This window comes from Camelina sativa, chromosome 17 (assembly GCF_000633955.1).
Source record: "Camelina sativa cultivar DH55 chromosome 17, Cs, whole genome shotgun sequence".
Taxonomy (NCBI): Eukaryota; Viridiplantae; Streptophyta; class Magnoliopsida; order Brassicales; family Brassicaceae; genus Camelina; species Camelina sativa.
Genome location: NC_025701.1, coordinates 21820846 through 21844528, shown reverse-complemented (window position 1 = coordinate 21844528; position 23683 = coordinate 21820846). Strand labels below are relative to the sequence as shown.

At 36.5% G+C, this 23683-nt stretch overlaps 1 protein-coding gene across 1 annotated transcript; it reads left to right on the top strand.

Annotated features, from left to right (window-relative positions):
• LOC104759708 (ATP-dependent DNA helicase PIF1-like) lies at window positions 18770–21265 on the top strand. Its single transcript, XM_010482605.2, has 4 exons — window positions 18770–18797; window positions 18903–19142; window positions 19644–20720; window positions 20838–21265. The coding sequence occupies exons 1-4, from the start codon at window positions 18770–18772 to the stop codon at window positions 21263–21265; spliced, it is 1773 nt and encodes a 590-aa protein (XP_010480907.2).

Genomic DNA, 23683 nt, shown 5'->3' with positions numbered 1-23683 from the left:
TTTGTTGTCTGCAGTAACAGACACCAAAGTCTTCTTAACACTGTTTAAGTTGTTTCTGTTAAATCATATTTTCGATTACATTGGTGTTTGTAAGAAGAGATATTGACTTGTATGTTTTTAATGTAGGTTGTACCTTCTCATAATGGGAGGATCTTCGGTCTCAGGGGTCAAAACTACATTCGTGAGCGTGGGGAAAACTCAGCTGATGCAGTGGAAATAATCCCCTTGAACGCTAATTGACATCTCTTCAAGATCAGCTGGCAACTGTGGTTGAATTTATGAGGCAATATATGCCTGAAGGTTCCGCAAACACTTTCCCCTCTGCTCAGCCAACCTCTGCAACGGGTGCATCGGTCTCTAGCCCAGCTCAAGGCAATAACAGTGAGAACAGATATGCCAATCCCGGAGCTGCGACTGAACCTCCAGAAATGGCTGATGTTGTCCATCCCACAACTGTGCCTAATGAGTCTGATGAGCAAGAAGACGATGGCGATGTGGATGCGGAGCTTGTGGGAGGTGCCCTCTTCTGATGCACTTGATACTCCCACCTTTCTTTACTCAATCTACCTATTTAGTACTCTTTATGTTCGATCCTGGTTAAAAATTCTGTTTTTTTTTCCTGAATGTTCAAAACTAAGGTTTAATCAGAGCTTTTGTAATTTGTAACCACAAACCAAGGTTTTCCAATGATATTTGCAGGTATTTATGTTTCGCGCTTTATTTGTAAACGTCACCCACAAGGAAAAGAATAGTCACTTATTGTAGACAATCTAAGACTAGCACCATTGTAGCAAATAGAAGCTATTCTGTTACCAATATTCGTAGCAACTAGAAGGTAATTGTTACGCTGCATTCAAACATAATTGTGACAACCCGTCCTGCGGAACCCACTAGCCCCCCGCTAGCTGCCCCAATGGACCGTCCGTGGACCCTGCTAGCCCCCCGCTAGCCATCCCAATGGACCCCAAGCTGGCCCTGCAGGGCATCAATCCTAATCCATCACTGTGGATATCCAAATCCACCAGTAGGTTATTGGGTACGCCAGGCGTTCCTCGAACCCTGATCCCCACCCTTTAACAACCTTCCCACAGGACAAGCTGTCACCAATTGACCATATCCACAGTGATGGGTTAGGATCGATGTCCTACAGGGCCAGCTTGGGATTCGTTGGGATGGCTAGCGGGGGCTAGCAGGGTCCACAGACGGTCCGTTGGTGCAGCTAGCGGGGGGCTAGTGGGGTCCACAGGACGGGTTGTTACAATAATTGTTACTAATCTCCCACGATTATAGCATAGTAGTTGGTAACAATTTTATGACAATTGACTCTGTAGCTAACTGTCGTAAATCGACGACGACCAAAGTGTGGGTTCTTGAAGCTAATAGTTACGTATATTTCAAACACCATCTGTAACAAATACCTCCAAGTAAATGTAACATTTTGTAGCAAATAGCTATGTTTACATTAGTATATAAATTATAGCAAGTTGCGATGATTTGCTATGAAGAAAAAAATTGCTACGACCAAATAATTACTAAATTTTTTTGTCACCATTCTGTAACAAACAAATTTTAGCTACGAAAAACACTTCATAACTACAATTATTTCCGTAACAATGCAGAACATTTTTACTAGTGTGTCATTTTTAAAAACATGACGATGGCGATGGCGATTAGATCTAAAGAAGATGACGATGACGATGGCAATTAGATCTAGGGTTTAAGATGTCTTGGTTCAGTGTTCTTGAGAGATGAAGGGATGGCTTTTCGTGTGCTCTGGTTGAGTTTCGGGAATGGGGATGGATCGGAAATCGGTTCCTGGTTCGGTCTGGGTTCGATCGGACTTTGTGAGATTTTATTTCCCGAATACGAGGTCTGTTTGAGTCGGATCTTCGATGGCTGATTTTGGGTTGATTCGATGGGAGATTTTAATTGGCTTGATAGGATTCGATCTCCGTTTACATGGAGTTTGGTTTTCTTTTCATTACCAGGTCGAGATTTCCATATCCTTCAGAATGAGGATTCGATTGAGTGGATTAAGGTGAGGATCTCATGGTATGGTATTTATGGTATTCGCTTCCGCTTCTTTCCATGGTTCTTTAGATTGAGATCAGTTGAAGATACGGCATTGGTATTTCTGGGATTTAGTTTGGTTGGTTATGGGATGTTGGAATCTGGCAGATTTTGTGAAACTTTGTACGATAGGTGGTTTGTACAAGGGGTATTTATCCGATGGAATGGTTTGTCTCTGTGGTCACTCTTTCGAACTATCATTCATACTTTATTTGGAGAGTTGCTTGTTTCTAAGAGAGGGGTGCGTCTTGTTTCTTTGGAAAGTCGTTTGTTGGGTTTTCAGTTGCTCCATTGGTGGTTAATTATATCTCAGTTATCTCTTAACAAAGGCAAAGCACCATTGGTTCATACTGAAACAGTGAGGATTGTTAACTCGGTTCTGGCTCAGCGGATACAACAATTCTCGCTGACTCTTATTGGGCGGTTGATGAATCCAAGTGTTCAACAAATGAAGTCCTTAGTGGCTAATTTGCCAAAGATTTGGAAGATGGAGGATAAGGTGGTGGGAGCAGATTTGGGGCAAGGTCTCTTTCAGTTTTAACTTTGACGCAGAGAAGGATCTTCAGTCGGTTTTGATGAACGGTCCATATCATTTTGATGGGTGGATGGTGTCTTTGGTAAAATGGGAGCCTATTATTTCCTCAATTTATCCTTCTGCAATCAACTTTTGGGTGAAGGTAATTGGTATCCCCATGCATCTTTGGGAGGTTGCGACCTTAAGAGCAATAGGTAAGAAGGTGGGCATACTTAGAGAGATTGATGAGGAGTCTGGGAGTTTTTGCGTGACTGTTAATGGATTCAATCCTCTCCTCTTCAAGATGGTTGTTCCTTTTGATACTAGGGATGAGGTTATTGTTTCTCTTGAGTATGAGAAGCTTTCAAGTTTTTGTGAGCATTGCTGTCGACTTACACATGATGTGCGAGGATGTCCAGAGTTGCATAAAGAGGCTGGCAAGCAGGTTGTGGAGCATCAAGCGGAAAAGAGGTTTGCTCAGAGACAACATTTACAGGTTAAACAAGGGGGATATAGAAACGAAGGTAGTTGGGAGAAACCAAAGAAGTATGTTAAGAGGGATCTAGATTTTCAGGTTCAGGACTCTATTGTTGGTGATGTGGTTTCTTATGGTCATCGAAATCAAGAGAGATCCCATGGTTCAGCTTGGGGTCAGAAAAGGCAGCTCACAGCAGCCGAGTCTAGTGGTTCTGGTGGTCAGCCAGGTTCACATATGCTAGGTGGTGTATCTTTGGGGCAGGTTTCTTCTCTTAATCTTAACCGGAAGGGAATGGGTCCAGTGTGGCCTAAACCTTTGTACAAGGCAAAACAAGGAGGTGTTGAGAAGCAGATCCAAGAGGAAGAGGGTGATGTTCATCTGGCTCCAGTCTCTCAGGTTGTATCGGTTGCTGAGGGTGACACTCATATCGGGACTGCTAAAGAATTTGTTGATACTGACTTTATGGAACAGAACAATGACTTGTTGGAGGAGGGAGAGTATACCGAGGGTGGCGGCTCGGCTTTGGTTGAAACTGGCTCAGGACAGGAGGGTGTGTCTATTTCTGAGCAGGGGACCGATCCCCAGATTGATACGGATGGTAGTCCGCAAGGTACCTCTCTTTTTTCAGTTCCAGTGGATATTGCTTTGGGTCTTGTTAACAATGCCTTGGCTGATTTTAAGTTAGAGGAACTGACTATTCTTAGAGGGAGGATTAATAGGCCTATTGTTAAAAAGGGGGCTAGTGGTTCTGGGTTAGTTGCTAGGAATTTAGTTGCTAGGAATTTGGCCTCTCCGGGGAAACGTTTATTTGCTAAGGCGTTATCTAAACCTGCAGGTGCCGGGAAAACACAGAAGAGCCTAGGGAGACAAGGCAATACTTTGCGTGGTAAACCAGCGGATGGTGGTCGTCAAGTCAAGAAAGGGAAGGTGGCTCTCCCGAAACCACCGGCGAAGACGTGAAGATCCTGAGTTGGAATTGTCAGGGCATAGGGGCTGACCTGACAGAGAATTATTTGGGTGATTTATGGAAACAACATCGACCAGACATTTTGTTTTTATCAGAAACCAAGAAATATTTTTCTTATTTACAAAAATTTCAGAATAAGTTTGGTTATAATAATTTGTATATTGTTGAACCCCAAGGGTCTAGGGGTGGTTTAGCATTATTTTTCATGGATGAAATAAAACTCTCTGTTCTTTATGATAGTGATTTGCATTATTGATGTTCAAGCTTTCTTTGGTCAACAATTGGTTTATTTGTCTTTTATTTATGGTGACCCTGTTCCCTAAAATCGAGAGAAGGTATGGGATAAACTATCGGGTATTGGTTCTTTTCGTGTTGATCCTTGGTTTATGATTGGTGATTTTCACGAACTGATTGGGAATCATGAGAAAAGGGGAGGTGCTGTGCGTCCTGCCTCTTCTTTTGTGCCTTTTATTTCAATGCTCCGTCATTGCGGAATGCTTGAGTTCCCATGTTATGGTGAACAATTATCATGGAGAGGTAATCGGTGTAATAATCAGGTGGTCCGTTGTCGGTTAGACCGGGCTTTGGGTAATGAGGATTGGCATGGCTGTTATCCAAATTCTAAGGTAGACTATTTGGAAATGGTTAGTTCTGATCATTGCCCAATTTTAGTAACTTGCTTAAAGTCATACACGAAACGGAATAGGCAATTTTGTTTTAACAAACGCTGGTTAGGGAGAGATGGTTTATTAGGGGCGGTCAAGTCAGGGTGGAATCGTACAAAATTTTTCCGGATTCCGGGCTTTGTGGATAAGATAAGAAGTTGTAGGAATTCGATTTCTTGGTGGCGGAAGAATAATATATGTTCTGGCCCAAAGCTTATTTCTTCCTTGAAGGCGGCTTTGCAGGAGGCGAAAATGGATGATTTGATCTCTCAGGAGGAAATTCTTGGTATAGAGAGGAAATTAAAAGAGGCGTATCGTGATGAGGAAGTATACTGGTAACAAAAAAAGTAGGAAATTTTGGTTAAGGGTTGGGGACAAAAATACTAAATTCTTTCAAGCTTCTACTAAGCAGCGGCGGGTGCGGAATAGGATTATTGGTTTGTTTGATGCAGATAACATGTGAAATGAATCGATCTCGGGCATGGAGAATATTGCTACAAAATATTTTGAGGATCTTTTTAAGCAATCAGATGTTAGGGGTATTTCAGAGATGATTCAGGAGATCACCCCACTAATTTCGGATAATATGAACAGAGATCTAACTAGGGATATTTTGGAAGCGGAAGTTCAAAAAGCTTTGTTTGCTATGCATCCGGAGAAAACTCCAGGACCCGACGGAATGACAGCTTTGTTTTTTCAACGGTTTTGGTCCTCCTTAAAAGGAGATTTGGTGGCCTTAGTTAGAGAGTTTTTTCGATCAGGTAGTTTTGATCCACGTTTAAATGAGACGAATATTTGTCTCATTCCTAAAGTTGATCAGCCGCAGCGGATGGCGGAGTTTAGGCCGATAAGTCTTTGTAATGTGAGTTATAAAATTATTTCTAAAGTTTTGTGTTTTCGGCTTAAAAGGTTCTTGCCATCACTGGTTTTTGAAACTCAGTCGGCTTTTGTTTCGGGTCGCTTGATTACGGATAATATTCTTGTGGTGCAGAAAATGTTTCATGGGTTAAATACTAACCAAAGGTGTAAATCGGAGTTTCTGGCTTTCAAAACGGATATGAGTAAGGCATATGATCGTGTTGAATAAGATTTTTTGGAAGCGGTTATGGTTAAGTTAGGTTTTGCTAGGAAATGGATTACATGGATCACGTGGTGTGTATCTTCAGTGTCGTATCAAGTTCTTATCAATGGTCAGTCTCAGGGTTCTATTAAACCACAACGAGGTTTACGTCAGTGGGATCCTCTGTCACCATATTTGTTTATACTTTGTATAGAGGTTTTGATAGCAAATATTAAAAAGGCTGAACGGGAGAAGAAATTAACGGGTATCACAATTGCTCGTGATAGCCCCACCATTTTGCATTTGTTGTTCGCTGATGATAGTCTGTTTTTTGGCAAAGCCGAGGCCATTGAATGTAGGACAGTAATGGATATCATAGGTAATTATGGTCAAGCTTCGGGACAAGAGGTTAATCTGGAAAAGTCCTCTATTATGTTTGGTAAGAAGGTTCCGTCTGATATAAGAACTCAGTTAAAATCAGTTATTGGTATTTCTAAAGAAGGTGGTATGGTTCTTACCTGGGTATCCCTGAAAGTCTTCAGGGTTCGAAAACTAAGGTGTTTAGTTATGTTAAGGATCGTTTGGACGATCAAGTAAATGGTTGGTCTGCAAAGTGTTTATCGAAAGGTGGTAAGGAGGTTATGATCAAATGGTTGTGTTAGCTCTCCCGACCCATGTTATGTCGTGTTATAAGCTGCCGCAGGAGTTGACGTCTAAGCTCACGAGCGCTATTTCAAAATTTTGGTGGAAGTATAATGATAAGGCACGTGGTTTGCACTGGGTAGCGTGGGATAAAATGTGTAATGACAAAAGTGAAGGGGGTCTAGGTTTCCGAGTTCTAGAACAATTTAAAATGACGCTATGTTGGCTAAACAGTTTTGGAGGTTAATCCATCATCCGACATCCTTAATGGCTCGGGTGATGCGCGGTCGATATATTAGAAATAAACATCCTCTTATGGCAAAAAAACCAAATAATCCCTCCTTTGCATGGAGGAGAATTTATTCAACTAAGGACTTGGTGGTACAAAGTGCGAGGTGGGCGGTAGGTTCTGGATGTTCTATATCGGTTTAGCGTTATCCGTGGTTACCAGATCTTCGGCCAAGACCAATTAATGGTCGGGGAAGTTTGCTGCATCCGAATTTGATGGTTAATCATTTAATAAATCCAGTTACAAAGGATTGGCATTTGCCTATTCTCGAAGAGTTTATGAATCTGGCGGATGTACAACATGTTTGCAGTATAGCGGTTAGTAAAACTTATAAACCGGACCGTTTACTATGGCATTATACTAAGTCGGGGACGTACTCGATCAAATCGGGTTATCGGTTAGCTCGGGAATTAATCAAGGAAGTTGAGGATCGGCCGTCGTGTATGGCTCTTCGGGCCCATAGTTGGAAACTTGAAGTCCCGCCGAAAGTCCAACACTTTTTCTGGCAGATTGCCTCTGGTAATCTCCCTGTGTTGGAACGAATTGCTCATCGGGGAGTCCGATGTGATGCCATGTGTAAACGGTGTGGTTCTGCGGTAGAGACTATAAATCACGCTCTTTTTGAGTGTCCTTGTTCGCGCAGTATCTGGGAAGCATCTCCGGTTTTGATAGATCCTGAAGGTTTTCCATATGGCTCGATATACTCAAATTTAGATTTCATTTATTGGCGCGCGTCTTCTCAATCGGGGGGTTTCCGACATAGCTTTCCGGCTGCCATGGATTCTATGGTCAATTTGGAAAGATATGAATAAAAAGGTTTTCCAGGGAACAGAGGCAGAGCCAGTTTATATTCTAAATCAGGCGGCTAATGATAAGTTACTATGGGAGGAGGCTAAAGCTTTCTCTGAGAGAGTTTTGGATTCTTTGCCATCTTTGGAGGTCAGGGATTCCTCTTTTCGTTGTTAGGTCGATGGATCCTGGAAAGGTTCGGATCCTTTTGAGGGACTGGGATGGTGGTATTGTGATTGTGAGGATACTACCCTTCTTCTGGGAGCACGGAGCCATAGACGGGGTCCTACTCCCTTGCACTCGGAGTTCCAAGCCTTGATTTGGGCTATGGAGTCCCTTAAGACGGCTGGTGTTGATTGTCAAGCGTTCGAGACAGACTGCGGAGAGTTAGTTGCAATGTTACAGGCTCCTGATGATTGGCCCGCGTTCTCGCATCTGCTGGATGATTTTACCTTGCTTAGATCATCTTTTCTTCTTTTCACCCTGGCTAGGATTCCCTGTGTTTTCAATGTAAGGGCGGATTGTCTTATTCGTTTTTCAAGATCTTTAATTTCTGAAATTTCTTTTGTAAACTATTTTCTTCCAGTTTGGGCAACCAATCTAGGAGTTTTTTTTTTATTTAATTTAATGTTTGGTTGAAAAAAAAACATGAAAACGCTGATATGTAAATTAGAGAAAGAGAATTAGTTTGTTTTTTGTATTGATTAGTTGACAAAAAAAAATTTCACATTCTGTTTACAAATAAATGGTTTGAAATCCGTCGACAGCCATCCAAATATGAATTGATTTCGATAAACTTTAATGTAAATGGCCCTACTCGTTACTCGAACACTATTTATTGTTATGTCACGTAAACTCATGTGGCCATATCGTTTGGTTTGGTACATGAGTTCCATGACTTATTGGCCTCCTGCGCGCTGAACAAGTGGCAATTGGGAGACCAGTGGCTGCATATATATGGTCAATTAGTTGATGAATCACGTTTTGTTTTTTCTCTTTTCCACGAATATATTTTATTTATACAGTATTTTATTAATATGTAATACTGTATATTTAATAAATTATACATACACACTGATAAAAATGATATGAAAAGAAACATACGTTCTACCATATGTAAAATAGTATACAAGAATAAATTGTCAATAACTCAATTTATAAAAACTTTCAGATACATTTAGAAATCTTCAAATCGAATGGCATATGCCAGAATACCATATAAAATATTCTATTCTCTGGAATGAGAGAATGTAAGAATCTAGATTTAGAACATCTTTGTTATTTGAAAAAAACATAGGAATGCAGGCAAGACAGTACTTATTGGATGTGAACAAAATTAGGAGTGAACAGAGACTTCTTGGCGTTGGAAATGAACGAAATTAGAGCGTATAAAAGATGGGACTTGGGCAGGACGGTAGTTGGTGTCAAGCCACACTGCTGTTTCGTGCGCTTCCAAAATAAGCTGCTATACCAAAAGGATCTAGATTAGAACACAAAAGAGCCGGACCTGACACCATTGATTTGAAACATTGCAATGGGGCCCCCATATTTAGAAGTTTTTTGTTATTTTGAGGCCCCCAAATACAGAAAAATGTTATTATGAAGTCTCCAAATACACAAAAATGTTATTTTTTCTAAAAATTTTAGAATTTCTTATATTCTTTTAAGATATTTTGTATTCTGTTTTAAAAAAATAAGTGTTTTGTTTAACTGAATTTTCTTTTTAGTATATAGTTTTTATACTATGAAAATTATGATTATATTTTTTTCTTATTTTGTATGGGACCCCCAAATGCTTTGGTCCGGCTCTTACACAAGTAAAAAAAAACAACACAAAGGCTTAATAGGAGCAACAAAATTAACCTCTTGATCAGGCAGTTTTAAGATGAATTGCTCAAATTAGATACGCACCATAGATACTCCTGATATTCTAGTTTTCACCATAAATCTGAATCCATTCTGCTCAAATAAATCAAATAAAATATGTGACGATTATTTTATATATATATAGCTAGTAAAAGAGGGTCAAAAGTACTCGTAAAAGTGCACGGAATTTTATTAACAACTCAGAAATTGCCAAGGCTTTACCCGAACGGGATACTTTATGAGTTAATTAAAAGAAATGCCATGAATAGTAAAAAAAAATTAGTCAAAATGCCACTTTGTTCACTTCTTTTCCATAATGCCACAACCTTCACTTAAAAAGACATAAATGCCCCTCGATGATTATTAGGCTGTTGATAGACAAGATACAAATGACAGACAAGATGCGGATAATGGACAAGATGTGGATAATGGACAAGATGTGGATGATTGACAAGATGCCGATGATGGACAAGATGGAGATGATAGACAATATGTGGATGATAGACAAAATGCAAATGATGTACAAAATTAGGATGATGGACAAGATGATATGGAGAAAGATGCCAGCGAGAAACTCAATTCTCCACCCTCATCCACATCATCCGCTTTTGGTCCACCATCCTCGACATCCTCTTTTGGTCCACCATTCTCTATGCTATCACTTTTCCATCATCCACATGTTCTTTTGGTCCATCATCCTCTACATCTTCTTTTGGTCCACCATCCTACATGTTATTACCTTATCCATCATCCTCCACATCATTTTCTTCTTCATTGTCTTCTCATCCTTCTCCCTATCATCTTGTCCATCATTTTCTGTATCATCTTGTCCATCATCTGCTTCTTGTCCATCAACTGCATCTTGTCCATCATATTTATCTTGTCCATCATTTTCATCTTGTCAATCATATTTATCTTGTCCGCCATATTTATCTTGTCCATCAACCGCATCTTATCTCATCTTTCTCTCTATCATCTTGTCCATCATTTTCTGTATCATCTTATCTATCATCTACTTCTTGTCCATCATCTGCTTCTTGTCCATCAACCGCATCCTGTCCATCATATTTATCTTGTCAATCATCTTATCCACCATCTTGTCTATCATCCGTACATTTCCCTCCAAAATCATGAAAGAGACACAACTTTTCCGCATCTTTACTTCATTATTATCATGAGAGAAAAATCGTCTTTTGACATTATGCCATAAAGTTGTTTTGTGGCATTTTCTTTAAGGTTTTGAGAATGTGGCATTGGTGAAAACGTTTTTAGACAATGTGGCATTTTTGGCAAAAATCCCATACTTTATCGCAGTTGATACCGATACTCTCCATGAACTCGTGTCGACCTTTGTATGAAAACAAGTTTAACAAACAATAAATAGTGGACAAGAATGATATATAGGTTAATTGTAGCATACGTCTACACTCGAAAGGATGATTTATAACAATCTTAAGCAGCAGCATTTGCAACCGATCGACTTTAACTAACCGTGTTGGCAGTAGTTGGCATAAACGACATTGTTCACAACACCAAACTGATCCAATTCATAATCACGAACTTTATGTTCAGTTTCGTGGAACCCACTCATTTGCGATATGAATATTTCAATTAGATTGCGAACATGGTATAGCTAGCTATAGACATCTTAAGTGGCAATAGTACCATCCTACCAAAATATATTAGATCACTGAGCTCTTATAATTTGAGATAGAGAGACATATGTTTACCTTTTTTCTCCTTTTAATTTGAGGCATGCGAGAGGCTTGAAGGTCTTTACACTCCGGAGAGGGAGGATTACAGGTCGCCTCCATGAAGAGGGAAATATTACAGGCATTGTTGGAGCCGCCGTGCTGATAGCCTGATATATATATTTCACAAATAATTTTATTTTCTTAAATTTCTGATGAAATATTATATTTATTTAGATTTTTTTGAACTTATGTGCGATGTGCCATTAAATTTACATCAAGTTTTCCGGATTATTATTAATTAGAATATTATTTTCTTCTAACTATTTATTTTATAATCTCTGCAATCGTATCCGTACTTCATTTTCTCTCATCCTTAATGAGTAAAATAGTTAGATAGAATATATAACAAAAAAAATTCAATATCATTGATTTCTTTTAAGTTATTTAAAAAAAAAAAAAATTCCAACCGCAATCGCCCGCAACCGCAAACGCTTGCGGGAAGTAGCCGGGAAGTAGCTTTTGGAATTCAGTGGTTTGGAGCGATTAGAAGTGATTAGGAGCGACTAGGAACGGTTTGTGTGATTGGTTCCACTCGCTAGCAACCGCTACCACCCGCAAACGCAGCATTTATGGAAGGTAGCGGGAGAACCAGTCAACACCTATATGTATTGCCTTTTACGTGTAACGAATGCCCAAATATTGTTGACAACTTTTGTACTCTTTGTGAAGTTTGGTTTCAATTACCAAATATATAGACAAATACAGATTGTAACAGTACTATCTGGCATATATGTGCCACATAAATACATAATACATAATATAATATTACATCACTTATTGTATCTCTATATTAGTAAAAGAGAAGTACAACTTTCTCATTGCCCGAAAATGCCCCAGTCGAAATTTATCTTAACACATATCATTAAGGTTAAATATGACTTTTAAATCTATTGAATCGGGTTAAAAATTCTAAATTACCCGATAATTATCAATTGGATATCCGGATATATATTGATGTAAAAATGGGCTATTTCGGGCCTCCTGAAATAAGCCTGCAATAAGCCTGCAAAATAGATTTATAATTTATGTATCGTTTTCATTGAAAACGAAATTCAAATAAAAATAATTTTACAGATATCAATCTTCCAAAATCTTACCAAACCGCATTTTTAATTATGTCTTTCATTCCTAATTCATACTCCAATTTATTTCGAATCCTTAACTGCACCAAGAAAATTGATCATCATCTTTAAAAAATTGTTAAGAATATATTACGTAATTAACTACTAAGATTTTCTGCCGAAATGCTACGAATATACCATATACCATAAAATATACTATCAAATTATACCTAATGGAGACTTCCTATAAATACTATGATACTTATCGAATCGTAAACCACCATAGCTTCTTGTCTTTCTCCTTTCTTCTTTCAAACCTTCTCCAATGGCTGCCGAGAACGTCCCTACCACAGAACTGCAGTCCATTAGGCCATTCAAAACAGGATGGAGAATTCATGTCAAAATCATTCATGTTTGGAAGCAAAACACTGTCTATTCCGGAGAAACCATTGAAATGGTTCTAGCTGATATTTCAGTAAGCTTACCGAACTCTTTACTAGGTTTTATTGTTATGTATTGTTAAGTGTTTTGAAGTTTAATATATTTCCTTTTGTTAAATAGGGTACCCTCATACATGCAACTGTGAAGAAACCACAGTTTGGAAAGTTCCAGAGACTGATCAAATCGGGGCAATGGGTAATCATTGATACTTTCACAATGACTAGATCCGCTGGGAAATTCAGGGTTACGAACCATCCTTACCGTATGACGTTGATCAACATCACCTCCATGGTGCCATGTGCGTCCTTGACTAATGACATGTTCCTCCAACTGGTTGACTTTGAGAAGGTCATTGACGAAGCTGGATTGAATGAAAACATTTTGGTTGGTAAGTATCTTGGTTAAAACTTTTTGTTAGAATTAATTATAGTTATTTAATCATAACTATATATGATGTGCGAAAAATATGATTATACAGATGTCGTAGGTCAAGTTGTCAATGTCGGCGAACTTAAGATTCATCAAGTCGAAAACAAGGACAAGAAGAAAGTTGAGTTTGAGCTGAGAGACATACGGTATTATCGTGATCAATAAGTTCAGTTATTCTAATAATTATTTACTAAATTATCTTTATTCATCAACCATATAGTGATGACCGACTATCATGTACATTGTGGGGTGGTTTTGCTGAGAGAATCCTAGCTGCTTGTGAAAACAATAGACAACAGGTGGTGATTTGTCTGTTGCGCTTTGCTAAGATCAATTCTTTCAAAGGTAAAAATATCGATAGAAGTTCTACTTATTATACATTTTTAAGATATAAAAAGTTCTAATACATTTTCATGTATTAGGTCAACGATCAGTGTCAAATGCTTATGACATTTCGTTAATGGAGATTGATCCAAACTATCCAGAAATTGTGGAGTTTCGTGAAATGTAAGCCATTATTAGCATTTAATTTGTTTTGTGATAATTTATTGACTATAATTATTTCGACAAAAATAGGCTGCCTAAGGATGGTCTTGCCTTGACAATCAAACAAGGTGTACCTAAGGAGTTAGCAGTTAATAAGAAAGCTCAAGCCTATAAACACTGCGAAAAGAAATCGATTGAAGAAATCAGGGCATATAATGAGGTACATATAACTGATTATTGTATTTTACTAATGTGCATACTATATAAACATGAATTTTATAAACTAAAATTATATTTTTTTGCAGGAAGGGAAATTCAAGATTTTCTGCTCAATCTATGCGATTGATACAGAGTATGCTTGGTAGTACTTTGTCTGTTTAAAGTGTAATACCACAGTGTACAAGGTTTGCAAAGTTGAAAATGAGGTTGTGGAAAAAAATAAGAAGACATTGTTTTGGTGTTCCGGCTGTAATGAAAATGTTACTAAAGTCAAACCAAGGTAATTTAAATCGTACTAGGACCATATATTACTGCTGTTTGAAAGTGATCAACCTCTTAACCCTGGTGAGTACGGATTTTATAGGTATAGGTTGACTGTCTGTGTTATGGATTCAACTGCACAACTTAAGTGTATCCTGTTTGAGAAAGAAGCCAAGTTGATAGTACAACACAGCTCTCTTCAGCTTCTCGATGGCAATTTTAATGAGGTAACATATTAACATCTCATTATCTTCAGAAAATAATTTAGATATCCGCCTATGGATTTAATGATTTTGTTTAAACTTTAGATGCAAGATCCAACAAACATCCCTCAAGCATTGAAAGAGTTAGTTGGGAAGACTTTTCAGTTTGTCGTGACTATTGGAAAGGATAACATCAGAGAAGGCAAAGAAGTTTACAAGGTCTCTCATGCGAATGTTGGGCTTGAAAATGAGCCAGGTGACGAACTGGAGACATTTGAAGGTGATGATGATTTGACTACAATTGTCAGTTGTGATCAGGTACAATGTAGAGTTTCACGTGAATTGAAATTTTAGTACTGTATCTACCAACTTGATGTATCTAAGTCTACTCTTTTTAATATTGTTACCAGGAAAGCTTATTGTTAACTGGAAGTTCAGAACAAACTAATGCATTGTCAACACCTTCCACAACTCCCTCTTCCAAAAGGAAAGATGATGTTTCTGGTCAGAGTTCTGAGCATTCGTCTTCTTCAAAGAAGTTGTGTATTGGGTCAATAAGTGATGCTATTGAAGATGCTCATGTTGCAAGTGGCTAAGAAGACACATTTATTTACAATATCACGATTGCTTAATTTATGTTTCTGTCCTCTTCAAGCAAATTTATTTTGACAATTTCGATTTAGTTATTTTGAATTATGGCTTTGTTTTTGGTACTATGTTAAACTTCCATGCTATAATGAATAAAAAGCATCGTGATCTTTTCTACTTTTAAATGATTATTTTGGACCTGTTTATGTGAATTAATACAGGTTTTACTGATTTTATTACTCATGTATTAATTACATGTGATTTTAATATATTGATTTTATGATTCTAATTTGAGGTCATCTCTAAATTATTTAATAAATCTGCTAATATTCAATTATGTTAATATGTTATTGTATACTAAGGAAAAGCACATACTTCTTACCTTAAATTTGAATCCCATTCTGGCGAATCTTCGACACAACAACTCCTACAAATTAAATTCAATGCACATTTTTTTAATCAATACACGTACACTTTCTTAAAAAGACACAGTATTAAAAGTTTGAATCACAAAATACTGTGATACAAATAAATCAATACCATTTAAAATGGATATTTAAAATATTTCCTTACTAGAAATTACCTAACAAATACGCAAAACAAATTAATAACCAGGTCTACACTTTTTCGGGGATTCGTTGATCAGGGCATTACCATAAAATGAAAAAAGATTACAGAATTGTATCTCCTAATAAGTCAACACACCAAACACATTTATTAAATCTCACAAAACACCATCTCACTATCAACGAAGCTATCAAACCCTACTTTCAACGATAGTAGAGTAATAGTAGAGTAATATGAAAAAAAGATACGAGCAACCAAATTCTGATGAAGATTGTCAGCAAACCCCAAAAAGGAATAGATTAATACCATCACATACTCCTTTGAGTGTGCTTACCAGCTCAAGTCAAACTTATGGCAATTCTGCTATCCCAGTCAAATCAGTTTTTACTAGAGTTTTCAAAGATATTACAAACTTACCAAGAGCAAACAGTCCCACTATTGAAACACCTCCACCTCCACAGACATCTTCTTCCAACAAATCGCTTCTTCAATCTGGTAATATAAAATTTACATTAGATCGTTTATATAATAGTACTACAGGGTCTATTTAGATAACGTAATATGTTATACAATTATAGAGATTTTATCAGGTTCCGAGAATGTATACAATGGATCAAATTCACATGGTAATGTCAGGCCAATTCATTCTACCACATCTTCTGCTACGGTTTTCGAAAAAGCAAAACAGAGACTAAAAGCTTTTAGAAGAGATAATGTTGCAAATAAAACATCTACAGATAAAGTCAATTGTGAGTCTTCCAAATTAAAACATCTATATAAATTTAATGTATTCTCAAATGTTCTTTGTTTGACTATTCTTTGTTTGACTGGTTTCTACTTATATATAATCGTGATTCAACCATATCAGGTCATACATCATTAAATCATGTCAGTATTCAGCCTAGAAATTTGGAAGCAGAATTTGATGAATCTGCTTGGAAGAATTCATCAGACGGTATACTTTTAACTTGATTAAGAAGAATGTCTCTCATTATCTGTTGTCTAACTAATGATCATTTAACTTTCAAATCACAGAAGAGACTATTTATGAAGAGGAGCAGTCATATTATTGTACTAGCAGCGATGAAGATATCCCAGCGGAACTAAATTTATCTGATGATGAAGGATTTAACATAACCGAAGGACATGAAACAATAACAGAAACCACACTTGATACAAGGAAAGGCAGAACTACTACAAAAAAATCCAGCAAAATAGGTACTATTGAAATTTTGTGACTATATTACTATGATTAAATTTTTTTAAGATGTTGGTGTTAATATACTTTAAACTTTCAGAGTATTTAGATCATGGTGACCCAGATCATACATGTCAGTACCGTGGTGCATTGTTGTGGTATGATGAGAGGCTTAACAAGAGGAGAAACACAAATAATCCTAAATTCTCTCTATGTTGTCTACAAGGAACCGTAAAACTACCACTTTTCAAAGAACCTCCTCAGTTTATAAAAAAGTTGGTTACTGGTAAAGACAACATGAGCAGACATTTCCAAAACAATAGTAGAGGTTATGAAATGGTTTTCGCAATGACATCTCTAGGAGGAAAAGTAGATAGAGCTATACATCAAGGAAAGGGACCAAATATGTTCCAGCTACAAGGAGCTAATTACCATCTTATTGGAAGTATGAAGCCGAAACAGAATGATTATGCAAAGTTCTCACAGCTATACATCGTAGATACAGAAAACGAAGTATCAAATAGAGAAACAGTTCTCAGGTATTGACTAAATCAAACTAAAAGACAAAGTTATGTTCATCACTTTATAATAATGTGGTTACTTTCACCTTTCTGTTTTGCAGCAAAATCAAAGAACAGAGATACAACAGTTGGGAAGAAAAACTTGAGAAAGGATATAATAGAGCCACTAATTAAAACATTGGATGAAGTTAATCCTTATGTAGCACATTTCAGGGCAGCTAGAGATAGGTTTGCTAATAATACAGAGGACACATTTCATATGAGGATAGTTAGTGATCGTGTTGGTTTAGATGGTAGGAATTACACTAACCCAACAGTCTCAGAAATAGCTGCTCTCATACCAGGTGATTTTGTTAAAGAAATGCCAGAGCGTGATATTATTATAGAGGAAAAAAGCACAGGACTCCTACAGAGAATCAGTGAAATTCACCCTTCCTATTTGGCATTACAGTATCCATTGATTCACATTTATGGGGAAGATGGTTACAGACTGGGAATTCAAAAGGGATACACGGATAAAACCAAAACAACCAAAATAAAGTGTATTAGTATGCGTCAGTGGTTTGCATTTAGGATTCAAGAAAGAGTTGGCGAGTCTCATACACTATTATTATCTAGGAGGTTGTTCCAACAGTATGTAGTTGATGCGTACTCAGCAATAGAGTCAAACAGGTTGAAATATATCAAGCTAAATCAGGCTAAGCTTAGGTGTCAAAATTACAGCGCCGTCAAAGAAGCAGCGGATTCAGGCTTGAAAAATATGGGTGAACAAGGAAATCCTATCTCTATTCCCTCTTCTTTCACTGGTGGTCCAAGATATATGGTTCAAAGCTACTATGATGCCATGGCTATATGCAAAACTTTTGGGTTTCCTGACCTTTTTATAACTTTCACATGTAATCCTAAATGGCCAGAGATAACAAGGTATTGCAAAGCAAGAGGTCTCACACCAAATGATAGACCTAATATAATATGTCGTCTATTCAAGATCAAACTGGATTCTTTGATGTTTGATTTGACACAGAAAAGGCTACTTGGAAAAACTGTTACAGGTAACCTATTTTTAAACCTCTACTTATAATTTTCCTCCTCTTCGTTGAATGTGTTATAACATACTAAAGTGTTTTTTGGCAGCTATGTATACAGTGGAATTTCAGAAAAGAGGGTTACCTCATGCCCATATACTATTATTCATGGATAAAAAAAGTAAACTACCAAGTAGCGATGATATCAACAAGATTAGCTGTGCAGAAATTCCTTATAAAGATACAAAGCCTGACCTGTATGAGATCATTAAAGATTCCATGATTCATGGACCTTGTGGAGCTGCAAATCTGAACTCACCATGTATGGTCGATGGGAAATGTTCAAAATTGTATCCTAAGGCACATGCAGAGATTACAAAAGTTGGGAAAGATGGTTATCCAGTTTATAGGAGGCGTCGATCAACGCATTTTATTGAGAAGGGTGGTTTCAAGTGTGATAACAGATATGTGGTGCCGTATAATGAGAAGTTGTGTTTAAGATATCGAGCTCACATCAATGTTGAATGGTGCAACCAAAGTGGCTCTATCAAATATTTGTTTAAGTACATTAACAAGGGACCTGATCGTGTTGCTATGGTTGTGGAACCAGTCAAGCCAAATCCACCATCCACAACAACGACTGTTAGAAAAACCACACAGAATGAGAATAAGAAAAATGAAATTAAAGAATACTTTGACTGCAGGTATTTTTATAAAATCCTTTACTATCGTTTCAATGTTTTCTTATCTCTAGAAAATGTGCACTTAAATACGTGAGACTTTTAATAGGTATGTTTCTGCGTCTGAAGCTATATGGAGAATCTTCAAGTTCCCAATACAGTTCAGGACAACTCCAATTCAAAGACTTTCGTTCCATGTTGAAGGGAAAAAACCATGCTATTTTAAGCTCAATGATGACATAGAAGAAGTATTGGAAAAGTCTGAGAATGAAGATTCACAATTGACAGCTTGGTTCTACTTAAATACTGTCAACGTATCTGCTAATCAGTATCTTTATTCGGAGATCCCTGGTCACTTTACTTGGCAGGGTAAGAAGAAGCAATGGAGCGTTAGAAAGAGAGGTTTTTCTCTGGGTAGGATTGACTACGTTCCTAGACGGATGGAACCTGAATATTTCATGCGAATCCTCCTAAATATTGTTCGGGGTCCTAAATCGTTTGATGATTTGAAAACCTACAAAGGGGTAGTTTATAAAACCTATAAAGAAGCATGTTTTGCAAGAGGAATCCTAGATGATGATCAGATATTTATTGACAGCATTGTAGATGCAACTCAATGGTGTTTTGGTCCTCAGTTACGTAATCTTTTTGCAAATATGATTTTGTCAGAATCTCTATCACAACCACAACATGTTTGGGAAGAAACATGGATACATCTTTCTGAAGACATTGAGACAAAGAAAAGAGAAGAATATAACAATCCAGGGTTGTTTTCCTATTTTCACTTATTTTGTGATACTTTACTACTTTTTATTATTGACAACAGTCTGTGGTTAAATTGATATCTATTTTAATTGTTCTTTCTTGCAGATTTAAACTTAACAGATGCAGATAAAAGAAATTATACTCTCATTGAGATAGAGAAGCTAATGGTGATGAATGGTGGTTCACTATCTACCATTGAAAATATGCCGCAGCCATCAAGGGAAACTATTGATCATTCCAATCATTTTATTGTCGAAGAGATGAAATACAATAGGGAGGAGCAGAAAGAGAAACATGATGAATGGGTGAAAATGTTAACTTTGGAGCAAAAAGAAATTTATGATGAGATTTTGGATGCGGTATTGAATGATAAAGGAGGAGTGTTTTTCGTTTATGGATTTGGTGGTACAGGAAAAACATTCATGTGGAAGACTTTATCTGCTGCTCTTAGGTATAGGGGAATGATTGTAATTAATACAGCCTCAAGTGGAATTGCTTCGCTTTTACTTCCTGGTGGTAGGACTGCACATTCCAGGTTTAGGATCCCGATCACTCCTGATGATAGTACATCATGTACCATGACTCCTAATGATGATGTTTCAAATCTTATGGATGAGGCTTCTCTAATTATATGGGATGACGCTCCAATGATGAGCAAGTACTGTTTTGAAAATTTGGATAGAAGTCTGAAAGATTGTATCGGTAGAGGACGAAATAAGCCATTTGGTGGTAAGGTTGTTGTTTTTGGAGGAGATTTCCGGCAAATACTGCCTGTTATTAATGGTGCCGGACGAGCGGAGATTGTATTGTCTTCACTGAATGCATCTTATTTGTGGGAACATTGCAAGGTGTTGAAGCTAACCAAAAACATGCGTCTCCTAAGCAACAAATTAAATGAAGATGAGGCAAGAGATATTGAAGAGTTTTCAAAATGGATTTTGGATGTGGGTGACGGGAAAATTGCTGAACCTAATGATGGAGAGGCTCTAATAGATATCCCTGCAGAGTTTTTAATTACTGATGTTGATGATCCTATAGAAGCAATCAGCAGAGCTATATATGGGGATTTTGCGTCTTTGCAAACGAAGAAGGATGCAAAAATTTTTCAGGAGAGAGCTATTTTAGCACCAAGAAATGATGATGTCAATACCATAAATCAAATCATGCTTGATAAATTACCAGGTTTGTTTCTTTTTGATTAGAGGTTTTGAAAGTTTTTCAAATTTACTAGATCATTTTTTTTTAAATTTAAACTTCAGAAATATTAAAACTACTTATTATTTTTGAAAACTTTTCCAGGTGAAGAAAAAAGCTTCCTGAGTTGTGATAGTATTGATCCAACTGATTTAGACTCTGTAGACAATCCGGTATTCACTCCTGACTTCTTAAATAGTATCAAAATCTCAGGATTACCAAATCATAATTTGCGCCTAAAGGTCAGGGCTCCTATTATGTTGTTGAGAAATCTAGACCCTAAAGGTGGATTATGTAATGGAACAAGACTTCAGATAACACAAATGGCTGATCATGTTTTAGAGGCGATGGTTATTACAGGAGACAGAAGTGGTGATTTAGTTTTGATTCCTCAAACATTTATCAAGCCATCTGATACCAAGCTACCTTTCAAGATGCGTCGTAGGCAATTCCCTATAGCTCTTGCTTTTGCTATGACCATCAATAAGAGTCAGGGACAATCATTGAACGAAGTTGGTCTATTTTTGCCTTGACCGGTTTTCTCACATGGGCAATTATATGTTGCTCTTTCTAGGGTGACTTCTAAGAAAGGTTTGAAAGTTCTGATTGTTGACAAGAAAGGTGAGATTCAAAGGCAGACAATGAATGTAGTGTTCAAAGAAGTATTCCAGAATTTATAAGAGGTTCGATCATGTGTTCTTTTTTTTACGAAAGATTGTTTTCTAGACTTTTTTAATTAAGTAAACCAAATAGTTTTCCATTGTTTTGCTTAAGATATTAATTTTATAAAAGGTTCCATTTTTTATATTACGTACTATATAGTAATGTAATACTATGCACACATAATCAAAAGATTGTATCCTTATTATATTATGTTCTCTATAGGAATGTAAGTCTAAAATAATTTAATGAAAATGTAAATATATTAAATCTATTATATAGTTTAACAAAAAAAATTTACCATAAAGATTTAAAACATTGAAAACTATTTAAAGCATTTTACCATAATTAAAAATTGTACTTTAATTATAATATTTTTTAACATTCGAAACATATTTACTTTTTATTTAGAAGATTTTGAAGATCATAGTATTCCCATGAATAAGCTGTATTAGTTATTTTAGAATATTCTGAACGAATATATAGAATAGAGCACAAATGAGATCTAATAAGATATATTTACAACCTAAAAACCCTAAACTTCACCACCTATATAACTTCCTTACTTCATACTTTGCCACAAAGACCACAAACTGAGCTTAGCCCAAAAAAACCTTTTCCAGTAAAAACATGACAAAGATTGGAAAGCCAAAGAATGTTACAGATCCAGTACTTGAGGCTTGGTTCGACCTAAACCGTAATTCTGAAGTTGCAAGACAACTAACTTTTGAGGAGATTCCTGAGGTTTTTACTTGGATCCCTAAAGGAAAATGCTTCGAACGAAGAAAGAGATCATTGAACACTCGAAGAACTACTTCTATTTCAAGTAAGTTTACTGGTAATTTATCCCTAAAACTTCTCTTCCGTTTTCTTAAAGGACCATTAAGTGATGAAGATCTGAGGACTTATGATGGAGTTGTATATCCATCATACAAGGAAGCATGTTTGGCAAGAGGATTAATAGAAGAATGAAGTATTTGATTTTTTATGCTGTTTTTTATTTTTTGTTTTTTTCAATTACTTTCCCTATTCCTATGTTTTGTTATCCTTTTCAAGTTTCAAATAAATGACAAAGAATAAGTTGTTATAGATTTAATCTTTATTATAAAAAACAATCAAACTAATCTTCCATTTTCAAACAACCAAAGGAACAAGAAGCATAGGAAAAGTATTCTTATTAAACAAACAAATTAGGACATACCTTCAATTTTTTCTCTGCTAAAACTTATCCTCTCTTATCAATAAGTCTTCCTCCAAAAAACGTTAATCAATCTCCTGACATTGAATCAAAAAAATACTTACACCTGGTCAGTATATTACCAATTATTCCCAGATAACATTTTCTAATTCTTTCAATTCAATACAAAGCCACAAAAAATTATTTAGAATCGTTCTTTGAGAATAACTTAAACAGTAACTAAAAACGGATAGACTAACAAAAAGTTCACAAATTGGAAAGTTCTACAAATTTTAAACAAAGATTGAAAACTTCAGAAATTAAGCTTACTGTTTATGGCTTCATGTCATTATACTCTATTGTAATAAACTGGGTTACTGGAAGTACTTCTCATTTCATTTCCTGGATTAAATTGCAAAACAAATTAATCAGTAAAGATGTAATATTCCAATAAAAAACAATTAAAAACATTTTAAGAAACAACTACTTATCTTACGAATATCATGATGTCTTTATATATATCCTTCGGTTGATAGTATAGGCTTTCACATGTACTCAAAAAAATACAGGAAACATGTCAAACAATCACATACGGTAATGATATACTATTTTTAATATTAGCAATTTTCGTTTTCAAAACTGAATTGGAGATATAGAACAGTACAGAAAGAGTTAGAACATGTAAAATCGAGGAAATTTAAAGAAAATTTATTCATAACTTTTAGCAACTTACCAATCCAATTGGTTTACATAAATCGGATCGCTAAAGCCATGGGTGAAAACTGAATCAACCGATTGATAGCACCATCATCTTCATAGACAAACCCAATTGATTCGACTAATCGGAGCTTCTCTCATTTCACAATTTTTTGTTTTCTCTTCAAGATTCGGTTGATTGCAGAAGTATTGAACTTGATTTTACTCTCTTTTCTGAAAATTTGATCGTGAGAAGATGGAGATGAAAAGATTGAACGATTCCCAATTGGAGATGAAACGATGGAAACGATGTTGATGAAAAAATGTCTCGATTCCCAATTGTTTAACAAACATACACCTTTCTCTTTAAAATAAAAGCTTAATAGAAATCCCACCGAAACCCATATCATAAATATAA